This window comes from Malus sylvestris, chromosome 4 (assembly GCF_916048215.2).
Source record: "Malus sylvestris chromosome 4, drMalSylv7.2, whole genome shotgun sequence".
Taxonomy (NCBI): domain Eukaryota; kingdom Viridiplantae; phylum Streptophyta; class Magnoliopsida; order Rosales; family Rosaceae; genus Malus; species Malus sylvestris.
This window is the reverse complement of record NC_062263.1, coordinates 26,868,431-26,889,677: the sequence shown is the minus strand read 5'-3', so window position 1 is coordinate 26,889,677 and position 21,247 is coordinate 26,868,431. Positions and strand designations below refer to the sequence as shown.

General features: G+C 38.0%; 2 protein-coding genes and 2 pseudogenes across 2 annotated transcripts in view; 1 reads left to right on the top strand and 3 right to left on the bottom strand.

Moving 5' to 3' along the window:
* Window positions 1-21,247, bottom strand: part of LOC126618349 (senescence-specific cysteine protease SAG12-like) — a 28,529-nt gene that overhangs the window by 6,732 nt on the left and 550 nt on the right. The window contains exon 2 of the mRNA XM_050286380.1: window positions 19,538-20,155. Within this exon, the coding sequence (XP_050142337.1) occupies window positions 19,551-20,155 (605 nt within the window). The 3' untranslated portion in view covers window positions 19,538-19,550. The remainder of the gene's footprint in view (window positions 1-19,537; window positions 20,156-21,247) is intronic.
* On the bottom strand, window positions 1,823-10,003 carry LOC126618283 (WAT1-related protein At1g09380-like; annotated as a pseudogene).
* On the bottom strand, window positions 5,470-7,440 carry LOC126618352 (uncharacterized). Its single transcript, XM_050286385.1, has 2 exons — window positions 7,404-7,440; window positions 5,470-6,968 (listed from the first exon to the last, which is right to left on the bottom strand). The coding sequence occupies exon 2, from the start codon at window positions 6,177-6,179 to the stop codon at window positions 5,505-5,507; it is 675 nt and encodes a 224-aa protein (XP_050142342.1). The 5' UTR covers window positions 6,180-6,968; window positions 7,404-7,440; the 3' UTR covers window positions 5,470-5,504.
* On the top strand, window positions 17,295-19,022 carry LOC126618348 (ABC transporter I family member 20-like; annotated as a pseudogene).

The following is a 21,247-nucleotide window of genomic DNA, read 5'->3' as shown; positions in this document are numbered from 1 at the left end:
TAAATCGACAACCAGATCGAGTTTCAAAAATGAGAAAATATGCATTCATCGTGGCCAAAACCACACTGACCAAATAATTCTAAACCAAATCAAATCTGACATATAAATCATAGAGCCGGGGTTATCATACATCATCACTGCAGAATCAGAAATCAATGGCAATCGGAGAAGAAATGGTTGAAAGAGAAACGGGCCTTGGTTTTCATGGAAGAGTAGACTCTGAGAGTATGCGACGACCAATGATGAACCGAAGAGGACAGAGTAAGGGTTAAAGCCTTTATATAAGAAAGCAAATAATGGTTTTTCTAACTTCCGATTTTGACCCTGGAGAATGCTTGAATTACAAATTTGATTTGGGTTGTTGACTACAACTGGGCCCATAATCAGATGCCCGTTCTCGTATTTTTGACTGAAGAAAGATGGATCCGATCATCTAAGTCGTAAATGTCCCGAGAAATCATTACATTTAATTGAATTCTAAAATTCTCCGTATCAATCAAAAGAAGGTGAAAAGATAATTTTATTCTTGTTTATATATAATTCAACTCTTTAAGAAATATATGTGTTGGGGGAGTGTTACGAGATAATAGTGATGATAGGCCTGGTGGATTTTAGTCAACTTTGGCAAAGGCAAGTGGTTGATGCTGAAATTTGGGAGCTTTATTTTGGTCTATAACTTGCAATAAACAAAAGTATTTCCCGTCTTTATGTGGAGATGGACTCAGTTATAGTGGTTATTTAATTAACACTATAACTAATAACAGCTTTCATCATCTTACCAACATTATTGACTAATACAGACAATTTATGATACACATAGCAAATTTCGAGTTGGTTCATGCCTATCGGAAGAAGAACGTTGTGACAAACGACCTTGACAATTGGAATTATAATATGAATCATGGGTACCATTGTTTTATGAAATCACTTGAATTTGAACTTATTTATTTGATGATATGACCGGAGCCCATAAGACTCAAACTATTTGTAAATAATTTATTGAGTTGTTTTTGACCTTTTTTTCTCTCTCTCCCCAAAATAAAACAAAACTAGTCCACATTTCTCTACTCATTTGCTCCCATAAAATTTCAAAATTTTTCAGTGTGTGGATTTTTTTGAAAATCTTACTGTGACATTATCTCAAATTGATCATCCATTGTATTAATTTTTAAGATGTCCTCAGTCCAACAATTGAATTAATTAAAGTCAGACGTATAGTAAAATGAAACTTGTTGATATGTGTGTGCATGTATAATGTGACACCTACAAACAGAATATAGTTTGAAGATAAAAAAAATAAAAAAAAATCAGAGGAGAGACGGTAAAGTTATGCAAATTGCCTGAATAGATGATGGTGCAAATCCTGTTAAGATTGTGACCTAAATCTTTAACCTGATTCAAATGCATAAGCAAGACGTTGCAAAATTTAATCAATAGCCCTAACTTTGTAGCCAAGCATCTAATTTCAATTTCCATGCACAGTAACAATAACGACACTATCCTTTGCAAGCAGACTATCTTCAAGGACACCTACACTAAGGACGATAAGGACCTCAAAGCCATCATCCACAATCCCTACAACGACAAGAGTGAAATTTTACTCTCAACACTTGATAAGATATGGACAACGAGACGATGGTCATTCGTTGTTGATGACATTCGTGTTCCGCCTCCTATGAGTCACTTGAGTCTACAAGTTGCGGTGTTTGATCGTTCAAAGTAACATAAATGATTGACATGAGATGAGATTAGGGTTCATTAAAGTTCATCACAGAAATTTCCAAATGCATGATGCATGGATATGATACAACATATTACCATGCTATATATTGTGCTGAGAGGACTCTTCATGGACCAACTTCTTGATGGAAATGAAATGGTGGCATAGAGATACAATGTAACAGATTGTGAGCTTTCGGATCTGGTGTTGTAATCTGTTGTCTTGATCGATCTCCTCTCTCTTTTCCATAACGTCACGGTTGCTTTCCGAATGCCCTTGCAGCTGCAGCTCCAAGTCGTTTTTCTCATAAGCCTTGGCCTGGTCTGTCATATTTGTCATGCCTGTTGCTTTTGTTGGCTTCTCATCCTTCGTCTCCTTATTCTTCCCCCACAGAACAAGATAGAGCCCGGCAACAATCAAAACCGACCCTACAGCACTAAATCAAGTAAAACATGAACCAAGCTAATTAGCATCTTAACATGATATTATCCAAGTCAATTAATTAATAGGAAATTTGGTTTAGCTCATTGCAAAATAATGAAACCGAAACTGTATGTATACATACGTTCCAACGTATAATTTCTCCTCAAGCAAACCCCAGCTTGCAATGGCAACAATAATGAGGCGCAAGGGACTAAACACCGACACGTAAAGAGGGCCTTTTCGCTGAATACTCCATGAAGAGAGGAAGAATGCTAGTGCAGAACCCATAATTCCCTGTAAACATTAGTTATTATGCTCATGAATTAGTTAGTATTAATTAATTAGCTAATCTAATGATTAATAATTGTAGAATAAGTTTAAGAAAGAGAAGAGTTAGTGCATACAGCATAGAGGGATGCAATAAGCCTCGTGGGATCTTTTAGCGACCATGAGCCACTTTGTGATCAGCAATTACAGCAATGATCCCGCACTCAAAGCTGGCCATCAAACACATCAATGTGGTGCTTGTATAAGGAGCTGGAAAGCTTTCCCCAACTCTAGCCTGAAATTATATTGGAGGACGGGAACATCTAATATTCGATTTCAACAATGATAAAACAATTCCCAATATATATTAGCGTCTATAGCTATAATTTAACCAAATAAAAATTGTAGCACTAATTTTAGAGTCTATTTTTGTTCGTCGCCCCTAAATGGTGACAATGTTCATCACAACATTGATTGTCATCAGACGAGCACATATCATTCCTATTTCTATACATGCAGAAACTAATAAAACACGAAAATGCAAGAGGGTGATGATGATGAGTTACTTACTTGGATTATGAACCGGAATGCCCAGCCTAAGGTGCTTAAGATGACAAATAGAGGGCCTATAAAGGAGCTTGATTTGGTGCTGGAATTTGCCTCTCCCGTTCTCTGAGCATATATATGGTACCTGAAAATGACTGCAAGGATAAGCGTCATGGCTGGAAGTGTGTTTGTCAATGCGCATGCAATCGTTGCGGTCAAAGACTTTAAACCGAGAAAATAAAAAACCTGATTTGCAGTGGCCCTGCATTTTAATTCATGTTAATACACTTAATTAAGTGAATAAACTTTTTTGCAATGATGCACATCTGCATAATATATTTCATATTATTAAATTAAGAACAAATTAACACACTTACCCAGTTAATGAGCACAGAAAAGTCTGGAAAAGAATAGGCAATGTGATCTTGGGTCTTGTTTTCCTATTAGAAATTAAGAAAGAACGTATAAAACATGATGTGTGTAAAGAAATTTTCTCTAAATTGTAAAGAGAAAATTAAAGAAACTGGTATATATATTATGAATTATCATATATCCTTCTTCTTTTTTTTTTTGCTTTTATATTATTGTTAAGAAAATACTTGCACACCACCTTATTCACTCTTTTGCGACCAACGTATTTACCAGTAAAAGTTTCATAATGGAGACCATTTATTTTTTTAATATGATCCATCTATAGATCATCTCTGTAAAGTATTAATTAAGAGAACTGATATTAGCACTCTAAGAATCTCATTCTACAATCCTCACAAGTGTATTTTTCTTTCTAATTATAGAAAGTTTGGAGTGCCAAATGAGATTTTTCAAGCCATTTGCATTAATTTTCCTTTAATTAAGCCCCAAAAAAGACACACTGCAAAAGAAAGTTGACACACTTTCCATGCATGGCTGGCTTTCTACGTTTATTGCGTGCCTAGGAGGAGATTTTTCCGTGTGACTGGAACACGAGGTGGTGTACTACGTGTCATTATACAAAATGTGGGATATGTGTATTAAAAAGTTAATAAATTAAAAAATAAAATTTCTCACCAATTATATATACATAGTGTACCACCTGTGTTCCGGTCACAATAAATTTTTTTACTGAAAATGAGAGTTTCCCCCTTAAAACTTATTTTCTCTCACTTAAAACGCATCCTCTTTATTTTTTTTAGACATAAACCCATTTACTAGAGTTCAACTAAGCAAATTTCCTTGTGTTCCTAAAATACCCTCATAGAGTGTAACGTGGGTTAAGTTTGACTAATAATTAATAATAAATTTTTCATTTTATTATTTTCAATGCAATTAAATGTCAATTAACCTATTATTTGATTAGGCTTTTTTTTCTCAAATTTTTTTTTACCAAATTTTTTTTTATCGTGAAACTAGCCTACCTTTTTAGCATGCAATATATCATATAAATAAAACAAATATTATGGTGATTTATGTTGAGACATGGACAAAAATAATTTCTGTCAAAAAAATTATACAAAATAATGGTTGTATTTTTTTCTTTCCATAGAAAATAATTTACCTATCTATATGTTAGTACCCACTTAGAATAGAAATCCTGTAAAAATAATTTACCTACCCCATAGGTGTGATATTGTAAAGAAAAAATGTATATGATTACTTTGGATATTATAAGTAATAATATGACAGTATTATTTGTATAGGTAAATAATAAGTAGATTGGTAAATTAGTATGTACTACAAAAATGCAGATAAATTAGCTTGTAACAGAAGAATGTATGTAAATTAGTGATTTTTTTTTTTTAATATAGGTAAATAGTTTGTATCAAAAGAATGTAGGTATTTGCCAACATGGCAGACTATTTGAATTTTGGACTTTATTTGGATGTTTAATATGAGTTGGGTTTTTGTCTAGACAATATCAGTTACAAGGGCCTATATCTAAACAACCCAAAAATTTATCCATGCCTAGCTCAATGCCAAAATCAGACCTAATTAAATACGTTCACCGGAATTTTTCAGTCTTCGGATTTTCCAATAACCACTTTTAAATTAAAAAGTAAGTGCTTTTTATTTGAGTAAAATTAAAATCCACAAGTAATGAAATTAGATCGAAAGTTGGGAGAAAAAGTAGTGAAAGAAGGAAAGAAAGGCTTAGGCACTTTAACACTTTTTTAGCCTAAGCTAAAATTATCCAATAATGAAATCAATCCTCATGTGTGCAGAGAAAGTATCAAGCCATTTTAGTTTAAAGTGCAAATAATAATAAAAAAAAATGAGTGCAAAAATGGCTACTCGAAAGGAAAAAACAATTTCCATATCATTTCAAAAGTTAAATATCTATTTATTAATAGCAAAAAGTAAAAGAAGATAAAAATCTGATCATTCTATTCTCTCCTCTTTTCTTCTACTTTTTTTCAGTGAACATAGACAAACCGAACATAAATTTTAGTTGTTTATATATAACAAAAATTGTTCTTTTAAGAATAATAGAAAAATCCAGGCCAAGACTTACCATATATATTACAAATATGTACATATACTTGAGTCAAAATAAACAAATAAGAGGGAGCCTTCACAAAGGTTGCTTAGGAGAAGTCTCAGCAGTCGGTAGAGCCCCAGAAAGAGAAGGCACCGGAGGGGGATCATTCGGAGCCTCAGTACTGGACAAAACCCTAGAAGGAGGAGGCATCAGAGATTGATCATTTGGAGCTTCATTACGCGGTACAGCCCCAGAAGACGAAGGCAATAAATGCCTTTGGAACAAACCCACAAATCTCTGATGATCAAGTAAAACCTGACCATCAGATTCCTTCATCTGGTCAAGCTTCCTCTTCATGTTTGTAGCATAGTCATGTGCGAGCCGGTGCAACTGTTTATTCTCATGCTTGAGCCCTCTAATCTCCTGTTTGAGACTCATCACTTCAGCCGCCAATGATTCAACTTGGCGGGTTCGAGCAAATAGGTGTTGGGCCATATTAGACACAGAACCTGCACACTGAACACTGAGAGCCAGAGAATCCTTAACAGACAACTCATCAGACCGTTTGGAAAGTAGTCTGTTATCTTTGGGAGTGAGAAGGTTCCTAGCCACTACCGCAGCGGTCATATCATTCTTCATCACGGAATCCCCAACGGTAAGAGGACCAGTAGGGGAGACGAAGGATGGGCGCCATATGTTGTCTGGAGAAGGCGGGGCTGCCTCTTCAACAAGGTTCAAGTCAAAACGACGGTCGGAGGGGCCAGACATTTTCAAAGGTGTTGAAGAGAGAAGAGGTCGGACAAATCAAGATCTTAGAAGTGCAAGAATGGAGCTTCTACTGGTGGATATTCAAGTGTGCTTTAGAACTTAATGTCAGCCCCTATAAAAATCTGTACTCGACGAAGCTTCAGAAATCGAAGAGGCGCCTGCTCAGAAATCGAAGAGGCGTTTGCTTTCTCAAAAGCTGGGCTGCTCAGAGACCACGAGGGTCGATCTCAGAAATCGAAGAGGTGTTTGCTTTCTCAAAAGCTGGGCTGCTCAAAGACCACAAAGGCCGATCTCAGAAATCGAAGAGGCTTGCTTTCTCAAAAGCTGGGCTGCTCAGAGACCACGAGGGCCGATTTCAGAAATCGAAGAGGCACCTACTTTTCCAGCCTTGTCAGCACCTGTCACACGCACACTCAGCTTTGCGGAAATTATGGGCATTCTGTCGAAGATTTCTGGCGAGGTAGAAAGCACATGAATCGTACTGTTCAATCACCCACTTCCCACACGCAACAGTAGCTCATGGGTACCACAGATAACTTTGCCAAAGTTCTCTGACAAAGTTGAGACACGTGAAGCTTGCAGCTCCCACTACATCGCTCTGACCAAGAAGGGTAAAAGAATTGCAAAGAAACAACACTAACAAAGTTTAGACACATAAATTTTGAAGGTCTAGCTACCATATTATTACCCACAAGGGTAAAGGAACAGTACCACTGCTGGATAATTGGAAAGTCCCGGTGTGTCAACCTCTGTGCTTCGTGGCAAGGTAGAATAGCAAACATGCCCAACCTTTACTCACATTCGAGAAAACACTCCTAACAAGATTGCTTGCTCCAAAATCGAAGAGGCACCGCCCTCCGAATCTCGAGAGCCAGACTCCCAACATGATTACTTTCTCAAAAATCGAAGAGAGGGTAAAGGAACAGTACCACTGCTGGATAATTGGAAAGTCCCTGTGTGTCAACCTTTGTGCTTCGTGGCAAGGTAGACTAGCAAACATGCCCAACCTTTACTCACATTCAAGAAAACACTCCCAACAAGATTGCTTGCTCCAAAATTGAAGAGGCACCGCCCTCCGAATCTCGAGAGCCAGACTCCCAACATGATTACTTTCTCAAAATCGAAGAGAGGGTAAAGGAACAGTACCACTGCTGGATAATTGGAAAGTCCCTGTGTGTCAACCTCTGTGCTTCGTGGCAAGGTAGACTAGCAAACATGCCCAACCTTTACTCACATTCGAGAAAACACTCCCAACAAGATTGCTTGCTCCAAAATCGAAGAGGCACGGCCCTCCGAATCTCGAGAGCCAGACTCCTAACATGATTACTTTCTCAAAAATCGAAGAGACACCGCTCTCCGAATCTCGAGAGCCAGACCCCAGCAGGATTGCTTTCTCAAAAATCGAAGAGGCATCGTTCTCCGAATCTCGAGAGCCAGACCCCCGACAGGTCTGTAATCTTCACACGCAACATCAGCTTTCCAGATACCACAAACCACTTTTTCAAAGTGCTCTGACAGAATTAAAACATGTGAAGCTGACAGCTCCCACTACCGTGCTATAACCAAGCAGGGTAAAGGAATAGCATTATTACTTGATGTTAGGGAGACTCCTATATATGTCGACTTCCATCCCTAACGGACAGGCAGACCTGCAAAAATGCTCAACCCTTTCTCTTATCTGAGAGGGCACTCCCAACAAAGCCTTTCGAAATATTCAGCTTTCTTTCCCCCCGATAATATCTCTGTAAACAAGCTATACTAGAGCAAGAATATCTCATATCATCAGGGTTAAAAGCAAGAGTATCCCATATCATGCTTTTTCCCTGTCTTTTCCTTTGGCCTTGTTCTTACCTGCAAGACAAGGAGAAAGAGAGCAATCAGTCAACACTTGGAATCAAGCTTCCAGCCAGGAACTGACTGCCTGGAACCCCTTACCTGATTACTTACCTGGCATTGCTCTCGAGTACTCATCTTCAACATCTTATGCTTCCAGGGAAGATACCGCATCTGCCTGAAGAACAGATAGGGCAAGTGAGAAGGATACAAGGAAGCATGTGGAGACAAGCGTAACAGCACACGTGCCGATACATCCACTACTCTATCAAAAGCAAAAGTATCCCATATCAGCAGGGTCGAACGTACTCTAGATTTGATGGACTTGTTTTGACCCTCAAATTCTTCAGTCGGCCTTATACTCTGGAGGAAATCAGAAAACCCTCCAGCCCAGTTCAAGAATAAGCCTGTGGAAAGTTACTTCTTCAAAAGCAAAAGTATCCCATATCATCTCTCCTCATTTTTCTTCTCTTTATCCTTCATGCTGCCTGCAAGATAGGGAGAATGTGAACAATCAGCCGGAGCTCTGATTGCTTACCTTGTCTGTCACCTCTTTCAGCAGATCCCCCAGCTCGGCGACTTGGGGGACTCCTACTACATGGTTTGTATCTCGCTTGACCAAGCATGAAACTACAAGTAAGCTTCAAGTGAAATTGATACATTACCTTGTGCATCTCCACCAGTTACAGATACCACTCCTGGATGGAGGAAGAGTACTTCCAGAGAAGATGCCATATCTACCTATGAGATAGATAAGGCAAGTCAAGACGATACCACACTCCGGTACTTAGAAGTTTCGTGGCTACGAGATCATTCTCCCACAATATTTCCTAATGTCATTTGTACTAAATCATTCACTTGTACTCACTAAAGGAGAGCTTGAACCTATGTACTTGTGTAAACCCTTCACAATTAATGAGAACTCCTCTATTCCGTGGACGTAGCCAATCTGGGTGAACCATGTACATCTTGTGTTTGCTTTCCTATCTCTATCCATTTATATACTTATCCACACTAATGACCGGAGCAATCTAGCGAAGATCACAAAAAGTGACCGTTTTCGCTACCTAGGATCTATCTTGCAAGAGAACGGAGAATTAGATGGAGATCTCAACCATAGAATACAAGCTGGATGGATGAAGTGTAAGAGTGCATCTGGCGTGTTGTGTGACCGTCGTAGGCCACTGAAGCTCAAGGGAAAATTTTATAGGACGGTAATAAGGCCAGCGATGTTGTATGGCACATAATGTTGGGCGGTGAAGCATCACGTACACAAAATGGGTGTAGCGGAGATGAGGATGCTTCGTGGGATGTATGGGCACACGAGAAAGGATAAGATTGGGAATTAGGATATCCGAGGTAAAGTAGGAGTAGCCAAAATTGAAGGAAATATGAGAGAAAATCGGTTCCGGTGGTTTGGACATGTGCAAAGAAGGCCTACTGACGCTCCGGTTCGAAAATGTGACTACGGGACAGAGGTTCGGGGCCGAAGGAGTAGAGAAAGACCTAGGAAAACTTTGGAAGAGACCCTAAGAAAAGACTTGAGTACTTGGATTTAACGGAGGACATGACACAAATGAGCGCAATGGCGTTCTAGGATTCATATAGCCGACCCCACTTAGTGGGAAAAGGCTTTGTTGTTGTTGTTGTTGTTGTTGTAAAACTTGCGTTCGACAGAAGGAAAACATTCGACCACAAAAACCAGAAAGAAAACAAATTTTTTGAAAGAGCCATTGGTGCATGAAATCAAACTCAAACCCTAAGAGAATTTAAGTGACATGCAACAAGACTAACAGATGTTCACTTTACCATTCCAACAAATAAGCTAAAGGAGCAATGGCAACGGCCGCGAAAACTTGACGATAAGCAACAAGAACAAGAGGGTCCATGTCAGATTCAATAGCAAGCTTTGAAATAATGTTCATTCCTGCATAGCTCGCTTGTACCAACACCATAGCCATGAATGGCATGTAGGAACTAAAGCCAGCCATTTCTGCAGAACCCTAGCTACTTGTAATTTGTGAGGGAGAAATCGAGAGAGGAGGGCAATATATATAGAGCTAGAGAAAAGATTATAGACGCAAAGTAGAAATTTCAAGAATAGAAGCTTCTCCAAAAATATCTAACCGAAGCTTCTCAAATTTAAAAACATTTTTCGTAATTTCTTTTTCCTATTTTATTACGAAGTGGGTCAAAATAGTGTAGTGGTGGACACTCAAAAGACCTGCAATGCCCAAGCACCTGGACGTAAGTAAAGAACTGCTTTCTGGAAAGTGAGGGAAAGACATAAATCTGTTATCAGGTCAGGCTATTGGAGGCAGATTGTCTGCCCTTCTGTATGTTGGGTGTGCTTCTCATCATTTCCTATTTGTACGGTCACGGTTAAGCCATATCAACATTTTATATTCTTATTACTTTTTGTTTTATTATCTCTATAAAAAAAAATCAATATAAAATATTAACATTACTTAACCGTGACTATACAAAACATAACTAGAAACGGGGCCACATGACATCTCCCCGTGCGGTTGCGGGACAAGTAAGATATTCAAGGGAGAGGGGGGGGAGTTCTATAGAATAGGGAAGTGTTATTGGTACTCCAAAAATCTCATTATACACTCTTCACAAGTTACAAGTGTATTTTTCTTTCTTAATTTAATATAGAAAGTTTGGAGTGTAGAATGAGTTTTTTGGAATGCTAATAACAATTCCCATAGAATATTCTAAAAGTGTAAAAGTTGGGGTGAAAAGGTCATTCAGTTTTGGTAGGTGGACCCCGCGTTAGTAAATCCAGGCGACTATGAGCGTCACGTATATGTGATTTTCCACGTGGCGAGGAGGGTGTGACTGTCGTGTGATGAGATTATAGGTTTTTCGTTTGGTGTGAGAGTCTTAGGCCCTGTTTGGCAAATCGGATAGGACTAGTTATACGGACGCGGGTGTTTGGCGCTCAATCGTACTAAATAAGCGCCGAATTAATTTAACCGGTCTGTTTATCTAAGAGGGTATATGTCGGATTAATAAACCCAACCAAAAGGCTTGGATTATTAGTCGGTCCTCTCGCGAACTCGGCCCTCTCTCTCTCGCCTTCTCTCGGCATCGTCGTCGTCCTCCCCGTCGCCTTCCTCGTCATCCTCTCCTTGTGGCCTTCCTCGTCGCCTTCCCCGTCGTCTTCCTTGTCGCCTTCCCCGCCGCCTTCCTCGTCGCCTTCCTCATCGTCGTTCTCTCGGCGTCGTCGTCTTCCTCTCGCCTTCCCCGTCGCCTCCCTCGTCGTCGTTCTCTCGGCGTCGTCGTCCTCTCGGCATCGTCATTGTCCTTTCATCCACTCGCCGTCCTCCCCTGCAACTGAGTCTTGCAAAGAAACATGGTGCGGCGGAGAGATGATTTCAATTTGGGATTCTTCTGCAGTCGAGGAAGAATAAGGGAGAGAGAGGGAGGGAATTTGGGGTGTGCGGCGGAGAGATCTGGGAAAAAAGTGATGGTTTCAGTTTTATTTTTATTTTTATTTATTTTAAGTTTTGATTATGCAGTTTTGATTATGCAGTCGGGAAAAAAGGTCAACTTTTTGGTGACATTCTAAAGCATTACTCACAAAGAGGGCGATATCTGCTCGCAGAGACTGGAAAAATTATTTGGGATTATGCAGTCGGGGAAGAAGAAGAAGGGAGGGAGAGGGAGGGAGTTTGGGGGTGCGGAGACATCTGGGAACAAAAAGCTGATTTCAGTTTTTTTTTTTTTTTTTTTTTTTAGGTTTAATTTTATTTTAAGTTTGATTCCTCCTATCCGGTATAACCAAACACAGTATAAATAATACGGTCATTAGTCCGATATTGCACCAAACACCCGACTAATTTAATCAGTACTATCCGGTGGCTATTTATCCTATCCGACAGAAATAGTCAGTACAGTCCGAGCTGCCAAATGAGGCCTTAGAAACTTCTATCGGTGGAAAGTGGTGGACGTGCAAAACGTTACGTATTGTCCCTGCTTGTTATCAAAAGAAATGGGATAATAATAGTTTATTTTAACATAATAATAGTTTATTTTAACAAAATAAATAAATTAATCATTTTTTGTCTTTTGCACGCACCAATATTCTTTTTCTTTGCAATTTTGAGGATGTCTACTTCATGCGCGTAGCTTGTTTAAGTGATATAATCTTACTCCTTGATTATTAAAATGTGATTTATCAAAATGACTCATCTCTTATTAATTTTTATATGTTTACTAAACAATAAAATCAGAAAAGTATGAATATTTCTATAAAAATCATGAAGAACTTGTTGAACATAAGTCTTAGAATTGAGAAAATAAAACATAACACATAACAACATGGAATTACGTTGAGACAATACATATATGGTTAGGAATGGGTGGATGGCCCGTCTTTCTGAATATCTGATATAGAACCATAGTAGGTTTGATCGTGGGTATGTATCGTGGCCGCATTATTGGGTTTAATGTAACACCATGCTTTTACGCTTAATGTGCAATGTGGGATTGGTGCAAGTGTGGTCCATTATGTTCTGGTCCCACATGAGATGGCATGTTGAATATAAATCTCACATCGAGGAATTGAGAAAATAAAAAACATTATATAAGTGTATGGTTTCATTCTTAATAATATCGAGCTTTTTGTAATAAAAGGCAACATCTAACAATAGATTGATTAACGGTTATAATATCTGTGCAATTAGGAGTGGTCCAGTAACCCGTCTCTTTGAATATTTGATAAAACTGTAACACTTACTATAGTTGTGTGAGTTTAATACATATGAGGACCATCTATTTCCTAATATATTATTGATTACTCTCATTTTACTCTTTCACGAGGGGAGTTTTATTTTTGTAAAATTGAAATCAAACTCAAATTTTCAGCCTAATACGAAAGGACTCTAACTTTCTCTCCACTTAGCTGGCTAACTATTAATCAATTTAAATTACTGCGTTTATTTCAAATGGTAGCTACAAGCCAAACTTGATGATATTATCATGTTGTCAATCTATTTAATCATTCCATGTACTTAAGCTTTCAATTTGCTTTGAGAACTATTAAATGTAATGAACTTTGGTATTGCCTTTGTTCCCTTAATTTGTATATTGCCTTTGTTTCCTATATCTTCTCTACAACTTATTGGAGTCTAAGAGAGAAATGACTCAGTTCTTACGTTTTATCACATGGCAGCTCATTTAGAACAAAGAGGGTGTGCTTTACCACAAGGATATTTGTCTTGCAAAGTAATACTTTCCCATCCAAAAGTTTGGTATGTCCTGGAGTCCTCTCATTTTTTCAATTGCTCTAATTTATTATTACTTGGTCTTCTCAGAGTTCTGTTTTCCTCCAAATTGCTAGTGCTTTGCTTTCTCATGTTTCTTGCTTCGAACATTACTAGTGAACAACGATTGATTCCTGAACATTTCTTCAACTATCAAGGGGGCGCTTAAGAGGGTTTGGCATGTAGGTGTAGATTTTCAAACCTTGACCTAATGCAATCACAATCACATGGATCATTCCACATGATTCATTTCCTAGAACACTAGGATTTTGACAGACAGACAAAATATTGTAGGTTGAAAAAATATGAATGCAAAGACCTAGATTATTACTTTGTATTGATTGAATCGAATACTCGTTTGTATTTTTTTCTTTCTGAAATGTGTTTTATCTTTAATTAATTTGGAGCTTATGTCACGCCTCATCAAGGGCCATAATCCTCTCTAAAACTGCCCAACTAATTCCCTACATTTATTTGATGTTGATACTAATTAGATAACGTTTTCAAGATCTCTGAATAATATTGTAAAATGACGAATGGGCCCAATGGGAAAACGTGACTTTCCACCTTAGACCACAAGTAACAAAATTACGATATGCAACCCGACTAGACATTGAGGCAGTGATTATCAGACTGAAATTTGATTAACATTTAAACGTGAAAAAAATCGAATGTCTAACGATTGCCTACTAATTGTCGGTTGATAAGTGACATGGGATGAGAAAAGGGGGCAATCAAAAGTTGGAAAAGACATCCAGTACTTCCCTTCGACAATATAAATGTCTTTTCAACCAATTACGATGACTTTATTCAGTATGTCCTCAATCTCTTTCTTTTTGGCTGCCCTTGAATCCTTGGAGGAAAATGACAATGGTATTGGTATGAGTAGACAAGTGTCATCTTTTGACATTTCTGTCATTTACCCATCGTGTTTCTTCCCAAAATCCTCTAAACGAGTACGGATGTATCCATTTTTCTTATAAGGTGATCTTCACACTATTATTACGGGGCGGTGTTTGAAATTTGAGTGCCAATACGGAGAGCACACTACCCTACTACCTTAAGACCATTTCTAATGGTTGAGCTAAAAGTTAAATATTTTAGCCCGGAAAATTTAACTTTTTAATCCAGAAATAGTTTTTCTGCTCTAACCGTTCTAGCCTAAAATTTTAGCCCGATATTATTAAAGAATGAACTTGGACTATTTTTTTTGTTAAATTAATTTTTTTTAAATAAATAAATATGTAGACTATCGTAAATTAATTTTATGAACATTTTAATCTAAAAAAAATTTAAATTCCGATAAATATTGAAAATTTTAAATTCCAATTTTTGAGCTACATTTTGGGGGGAATATGGCCTTAGTTTAGCATTTAGCATTTAGCCCAAAAATTCTCCTTAGGTTGGATTGGGTTTGGGGGGAAATTTTGAGGGATAATTTGACTTTTAGCCCACCATTGGAGTTGGTCTAACTAATTAGTATAACTAACATTTATAGGTGTAATTGTATACAATGAATAAACAATACTCTCTCATCCGAAGAGCAAAAGTACGTGAATTTTCAGTTGGAGTAGCAAACAGAAATACAAGTTTGTGCTCTTTTTTTAAAAAATTTATTTCAAATTAATGCATTTAACTGAGAATTGTTCTTGGTAGCGCTTTTGAAAAAGTAAACAAAAATGCATGCATGAGCATATTAGTGTTATAGAGGGATTCCTCAAGGAAACTAATGAAGCAATATGCTAGATGGATCCGGTTATTAAGGGCTGGTTTGGTATTGCTGTGCTTTGAAAAAAAGCTGATGTGAGAATAAGCGGCTGTGAAATAAATCAGCAGAGTGTTTGGTAAACTTTTTTGTAAAAGTGCTTTTGGAAGAAAAAAACAGTCTGATAGTGAGTTTTTTCATTAAAGGAGCATTGTAGCTCCGTGTGCTTTGAAAAAAAAGCCAGTTTTCCAAAGCTGCAAATAGCAGCTTCAACTTTTTTATTTGATTTCAGCTTATTCTCACAGTAGCTTCCAAAATAAGCCTTTTTTTTTTCAATTTACCAAACACCTAAAACCCTCACAGCTTTTTTTCATGCGTGCTTTTTTTTTTAAGCACATCACTCACAAACCACCCCTAAATATCTTGAAAGGTGAATGGAGCCAAAGTACAGTCAATTCAAAGGCTCATCCAACTCTGAAACAAAACAAAAATCTTCTCAACTTAAGCTCATCCAATTCAAAGGCTCACTAACTTTACCTTCTACATTATATACAAACCTTACAACCAATTACGATGACTTTATTAAGGGTTGGTTTGGTATTGCTGTGCTTTGAAAAAAAGATGATGTGAGAATAAGCGGCTGTGAAATAAATCAGCATAATGTTTGGTAAACTTTTTTGTAAAAGTGCTTTTGGAAAAAAAAGCAGTCTGATAGTGGGTTTTTTCATTAAATGAGCACTGTAGCTCCGTGTGCTTTGAAAAAAAGCCAGTTTTCCAAAGCTGCAAATAACAGCTTCAACTTTTTTCTTTGATTTCAGCTTATTCTCACAGCAGCTTCCAAAATAAGCCTTTTTTTTTCAATTTACCAAACACCTAAAACCTTCACAGCTTTTTTTCATGGGTGTTTTTTTTTAAGCACCTCACTCCCAAACCACCCCTAAGCATGTTTTCAATCTCTTTCTTTTCGGCTGCCCTTGAATCTTTGGAGGAAAATGACAATGGTATTGATTTGAGTAGACCAGTGTCATCTTTTGACAATTCAGTCATTTATCCGTTGTGTTTCTTCCCAAAATCCTCCAAACGAGTACGGATGTATCCATTTTTCTTATAAAATGATCTTCACACTATTATTATTTACGTGCGGGGCGGTGTTTGAAATTTGAGTGCCAATACGGAGAGCACACGACCCTACTACCTTAAGACCATCTTTAATGGTTGGGCTAAATGTTAAATATTTTAGCTTGAAAATTTTAACTTTTAGCCCAGAAACAGCTTTTCTGCTCCAACTGTTCTAGCCTAAAATTTTAGTCCGGGATTATTAAAGAATGAACTTAGGCTATTTTTTTTTGTTAAATTAATTTAAAAAATAAAAAATAAATATGTAGACTATTGTAAATTAATTTTATAAACATTTTAATCTAAAAAAATTTAAATTCCGATTTCTGGGCTAAATTTTGGGGGGAATCAGCATTTAGCCCAAAATTTCCCCTTGGGTTGGATTGGGTTTGGAGGGAAATTTTGGGGGGTAATTTGGCTTTTAGCTCACCATTGGAGTTGGTCTGACTAATTAGTATAACTAACATTTATAGGTGTAATTGTATACTACGAATAAACAATACTCTCTAATCCGAAGGGAAAAAGTACGTGAATTTTCAGTTGGAATAGCAAACAGAAATACAAGTTAGTGCTCTTTTTTTATTTTCGAATTTATTTCAAATTAAAGCATTTAACTGAGAATTGTTCTTGGTAGCGCTTTTGAAAAAGTAAACAAAAATGCATGCATGAGCATATTAGTGTTATAGAGGGATTCCTCAAGGAAACTAATGAAGCAATATGCTCGATGGATCCGGTTATTAAATATCTTGAAAGGTGAATGGAGCCAAAGTAGAGTCAATTCAAAGGCTCATCCAACTCTGAAACAAAACAAAAATCTTCTCAACTTAAGCTCATCCAATTCAAAGGCTCACTAACTTTACCTTCTACATTATATACAAACCTTACAATCTGCAAATTTGAAATCAATTAAATTTAAGTGAGACTTCTAAATTTCAATTGCAAATTAGTCCTAAACACAGCAATCGAAATTCGATAACTTTCATGTTTGGTTGTTGAGAAAACAAAGGAAAATAAATGAGAAAATTGAAATCTCTTAGGGTTTTGTGACCTTCTAGTAGATCAAGCCGCCTGATTTGTTGATGACGTAGAGACTGTAAATTGCCGCCATTTCCAAGGTCTATTTCGGAATCCAAGAAAAACACCTTCAGTCCAGATTCAAGAGTTAGGAGAGAAGACTCGTAACCTAGAAGTTGGGTCCGACCCGAACCCGGAGATCGGATCCGGAGCCTCCAAGTTTGTTGGCGCCCAACCCTTATTTGCCTGTGTGAGTAGCAGCAACGTGTCTGCTTGTCATTGGATGACATGGCAAACTACCAACTACCAACTACCAACTACCAACTACCGAGTTCGGAGTTTGTGTCCACCGAGTCGACAACCAAACTCGTCCATCGCCGAAAGCTTTAACGACTCTTTCGTGTCGGCACACTTGCTCTCTCCTAATCTCATCTCTCTCTCTCTAAAAATTCATCGACAATGGGTGTGAAACTAAACTCCGAGCCATCGATCGAGATCAATGGCTTAAAATTCACCTGCCCAGGAATTAACGGCCACCCGCTGCCGGGATCTAAGCCGCTGATCGAGGACTTCAATCTCACCCTCAACGCCGGTGACCGATGCCTGCTCGTCGGATCCAACGGCGCGGGGAAAACCACGATCTTGAAGATCCTGGGCGGCAAGCACATGGTCGAGCCCCGCATGGTTCGCGTGCGCTCGGAAGGTCGGCGTTTCACGACACAGCCTTGACCGGCTCCGGCGACCTCTCGTACCTCGGCGGAGAGTGGCGGCGAGATGTAGCGTTCGCCGGGTTTGATGTCCCGATTCAAATGGACGTTTCGGCCGATAAGTTGATCAATGGGGTGGCGGGGATCGACCCACAAAGGAGATCAGAGCTGATAAAGGTTTTGGATATTGATCTTTCATGGCAGTTGCACAAGGTGTCCGATGGTCAGAGAAGATGAGTGCAAATCTGTATGGGTCTGCTCAAGCCATACAAGGTAGTCAAAGTCCATTTTTAACAGTTTTGATGGTGTATTTTTTTTACGCACGCCAAGTGTTTGATGATTTGTGTCTGAGACCAATAGGTTCTTCTGCTAGACGAGATAACGGTGGACCTCGATGTCCTAGCAAGAGCTGACCTTCTCAAGTTCTTAAGGAAGGAATGCGAAGAACGAGGCGCCACGATCATTTACGCTACGCATATATTTGGCCCTCGCATATCGCTTATGTTGCGAATGGGAAGTTGCAGCTAGCAAAGCTGATGGAGAAAGTTGGGGAGATCTTCAGGTTGTCCCTAATGGTGCGTTAAAAGGGTAATTTAAATTTTATTCGTAATTGTATGATTCGATTTACTGATATTGGATTTGGGTTCGGTTTGCAGAGGACAGTCGAGAGTTGGCTGCGGAAGGAGTGTGAGGAGGAGAGGAAGAGAAGGAAGGAGAGAAAGGCGAAGGGTCTTCCGGAGTTTGAGCAACCAAATGAGGGAAGCAGTGATGTTTGTTCAGCGAACAATGGTTGGGCAGCCGGACGCCTGACTTCCACCATTGCCGGAGAAGAGAACTTTATCTTCAGCTCAAACAGAGTTATCAGGCAATAATAGATACTTTACGACTCAAAAACCACTGTGGAGGTATCCTCAGTCTGAGTCTTGGTGTTCTTCGTTCTTCTGGGCGCGGATGACAACAGAATTAGAAGATGCATCCGGTGGATCGTGAAGTTTTGGGATTGTAATTTGTTTGAGGTGTGTGATTATGTGAGGAAATTGGACTATTTGCTTGTAATGGAGGTCAATTCACAGAGCTGTGGGACTTGAATCCTCCATCTTTCAATTTGTTTGTAGTTTTTACTCAGTTCTAACATGTATACGATCGTTTACGCTACGCATATATTTGACGGGTTGGAAGATTGGCCCTCGCATATCGCTTATGTTGCGAATGGGAAGTTGCAGCTTGCAATGCCAATGGAGAAAGTTAGGGAGATCTCCAAGTTGTCACTAATGGTGAGTCAAAAGGGTAATTTTATTTATTTATTATTATTTTTTTTTTTTGTAACCGTGTGATTCGATTTACTGAGATTTGATTTGGGTTCAAGGGGTTGGGAGTTTGAAGCGTGGGTCCTCCTCTTCGGATTTATTGTTGGATGATGTACGGGAGTGCCTGGGAGGTTTTGGGTCCTCCAAAATTTATCATGTTAGTCGTTCCGCTAATGGTGTGGTCCATAGAATGGCCACGTAGGTCTTAGAATTTTCTTCTAGTTTCCATTGGTTCAAGGAACCTTTGAAATTAATCCAGGGTAGCTTTTTGGATGATTGTATGTCGTATTCTGAATAAAAATAAAACCGCTATCGTTTCAATTTAAAAAAAATAAAAAATCTAACATCAAGTTCTTATTGAATTTCAATCTTTTTCAAGAATTAAAGTTATAAAAAAAACTCCTTTTAAGTTATCATGCGGTTGGATAGGTAGCTTCCATAGCAATGCCACATAGACCTTCCTTGGCGGGCACATCTCTTTGTAATCTAAGGTATCCACTCTCCCCCCACTCTTTACCCCAAGAATTCTTGAGCAGCCAATACTTAGTCCCATCATTACTAGTACCGTACCCAACTGCAGTCACTTCATGGGTTAAGTTTGTACCACATGGTCCAGTGTACACGCCACTCGAATAATACTTGAATTCCTTTGCGTTAATATCAATGGCAACAGAAACCGGCTGGTTCGCAACAGCCTTCAACAATGCATCTTCGTTGTTTGCAGGCACATTCTCGTAGCCGGTTATGGTTATGGCACCAGATGCAGGAGCAACAGTAGTAGTTCTGCAAATTCCTCCATCTTTAGCCTGGTAAGGGTAATTATCTTCAGTTGCAAGGCCTTTGTTGAGTTTGATCATGTAGTCATACGCAACCTTTGAATTACCTCCATCGCAGCCGTGATCGTAGCTATTCGTGTCACAATCAATTAGCTCTTGTTCTGATAGTGAAATTAGGTTTCCTGTTTTGAGTTTGTTTAGCCCTTCTACGGTTGCCACTGATGCGAACGCCCAACAACATCCTGTAAATATCATTGAGTTATATAAATTGTTTAAAAACTTCATTTTAATCCCTAAAAAAGACCATGTTTTTAATAGTACCGTATGTAAGATGAAAACTAACAATAGTCCCTTGACTCGTGTCCATGTCAGCTTATATATTCCATGTCATAATTTAATTACTTTTTTTATGAATTTATTGTAGTTTGTCTATATTACCCTTTTAAGGGATTCAAACATACAAAAAAATTGAAAAGCATTTTGTAAATCATAACTAATGTATCAAATTGATTAGATTTAATCTATCTAATGAACTAAAACATAAAAAATACAAACCATTCCAAATTGATCATACTGAATCTATCGGACCTCCTGAACTAAAACATAAAAATACAAATTGGAACCAAATTGACCGTACCAAATCTATTAGACCTAAACTATATAACGTACCTAATTTATCAAACCTAGTGAACTAAAACATAAAAAATACTAATCGTACCAAATTGACCGTGCCGAATCTATCATACCTAAACTATATAACGTACCTAATTGACTATACCGAAACTATCGGACCTAAATTAGTGCATTCTTCACCCAATATCAAATTTAAATAAATATAAAAATAAAATAAATAAAAAGAAGTAGGTAGTTATAGACAATAAAGATAGCATTTTTTAGACAATGAAGATGGATGTTATGGGTGATAATGAATCTCCGGTTACCTTTTAAAACTTTGATGGTGGAGGTTACATTGTAGACAATAAATATGGCATTCTTGTTAATAGTAGTAAAACATGTGGTTTTATTATAAGTGACATGTCATAATGCATTAGAATAAAAGATCATTTTTAGATATTGAAAACCTTCCAAGTTATATTCTAAAAATAATCTTTGACAAACCCTCATCTCTAAAAGCCCCTTAAATTGAAAATTTGGCAACATAACATAAACATTGTACACTGTCTTAATATAATCAGTATAAGAAAAAAAAAATTACATTACATGCATGTATTATCTCGTGCAAATGTCTAGAAATTGCTTAATGCATGCATACCACAGTCATAACCTTGGCTTCTGACCGGGGCCATATCGACTATAAACATAATAATTATTGG

Coding starts and splice junctions, on each gene's coding strand:
- LOC126618352 (XM_050286385.1), bottom strand. CDS start 6,179: ATGTCTGGCCCCTCCGACCGTCGTTTTGACTTGAACCTTGTTGAAGAG.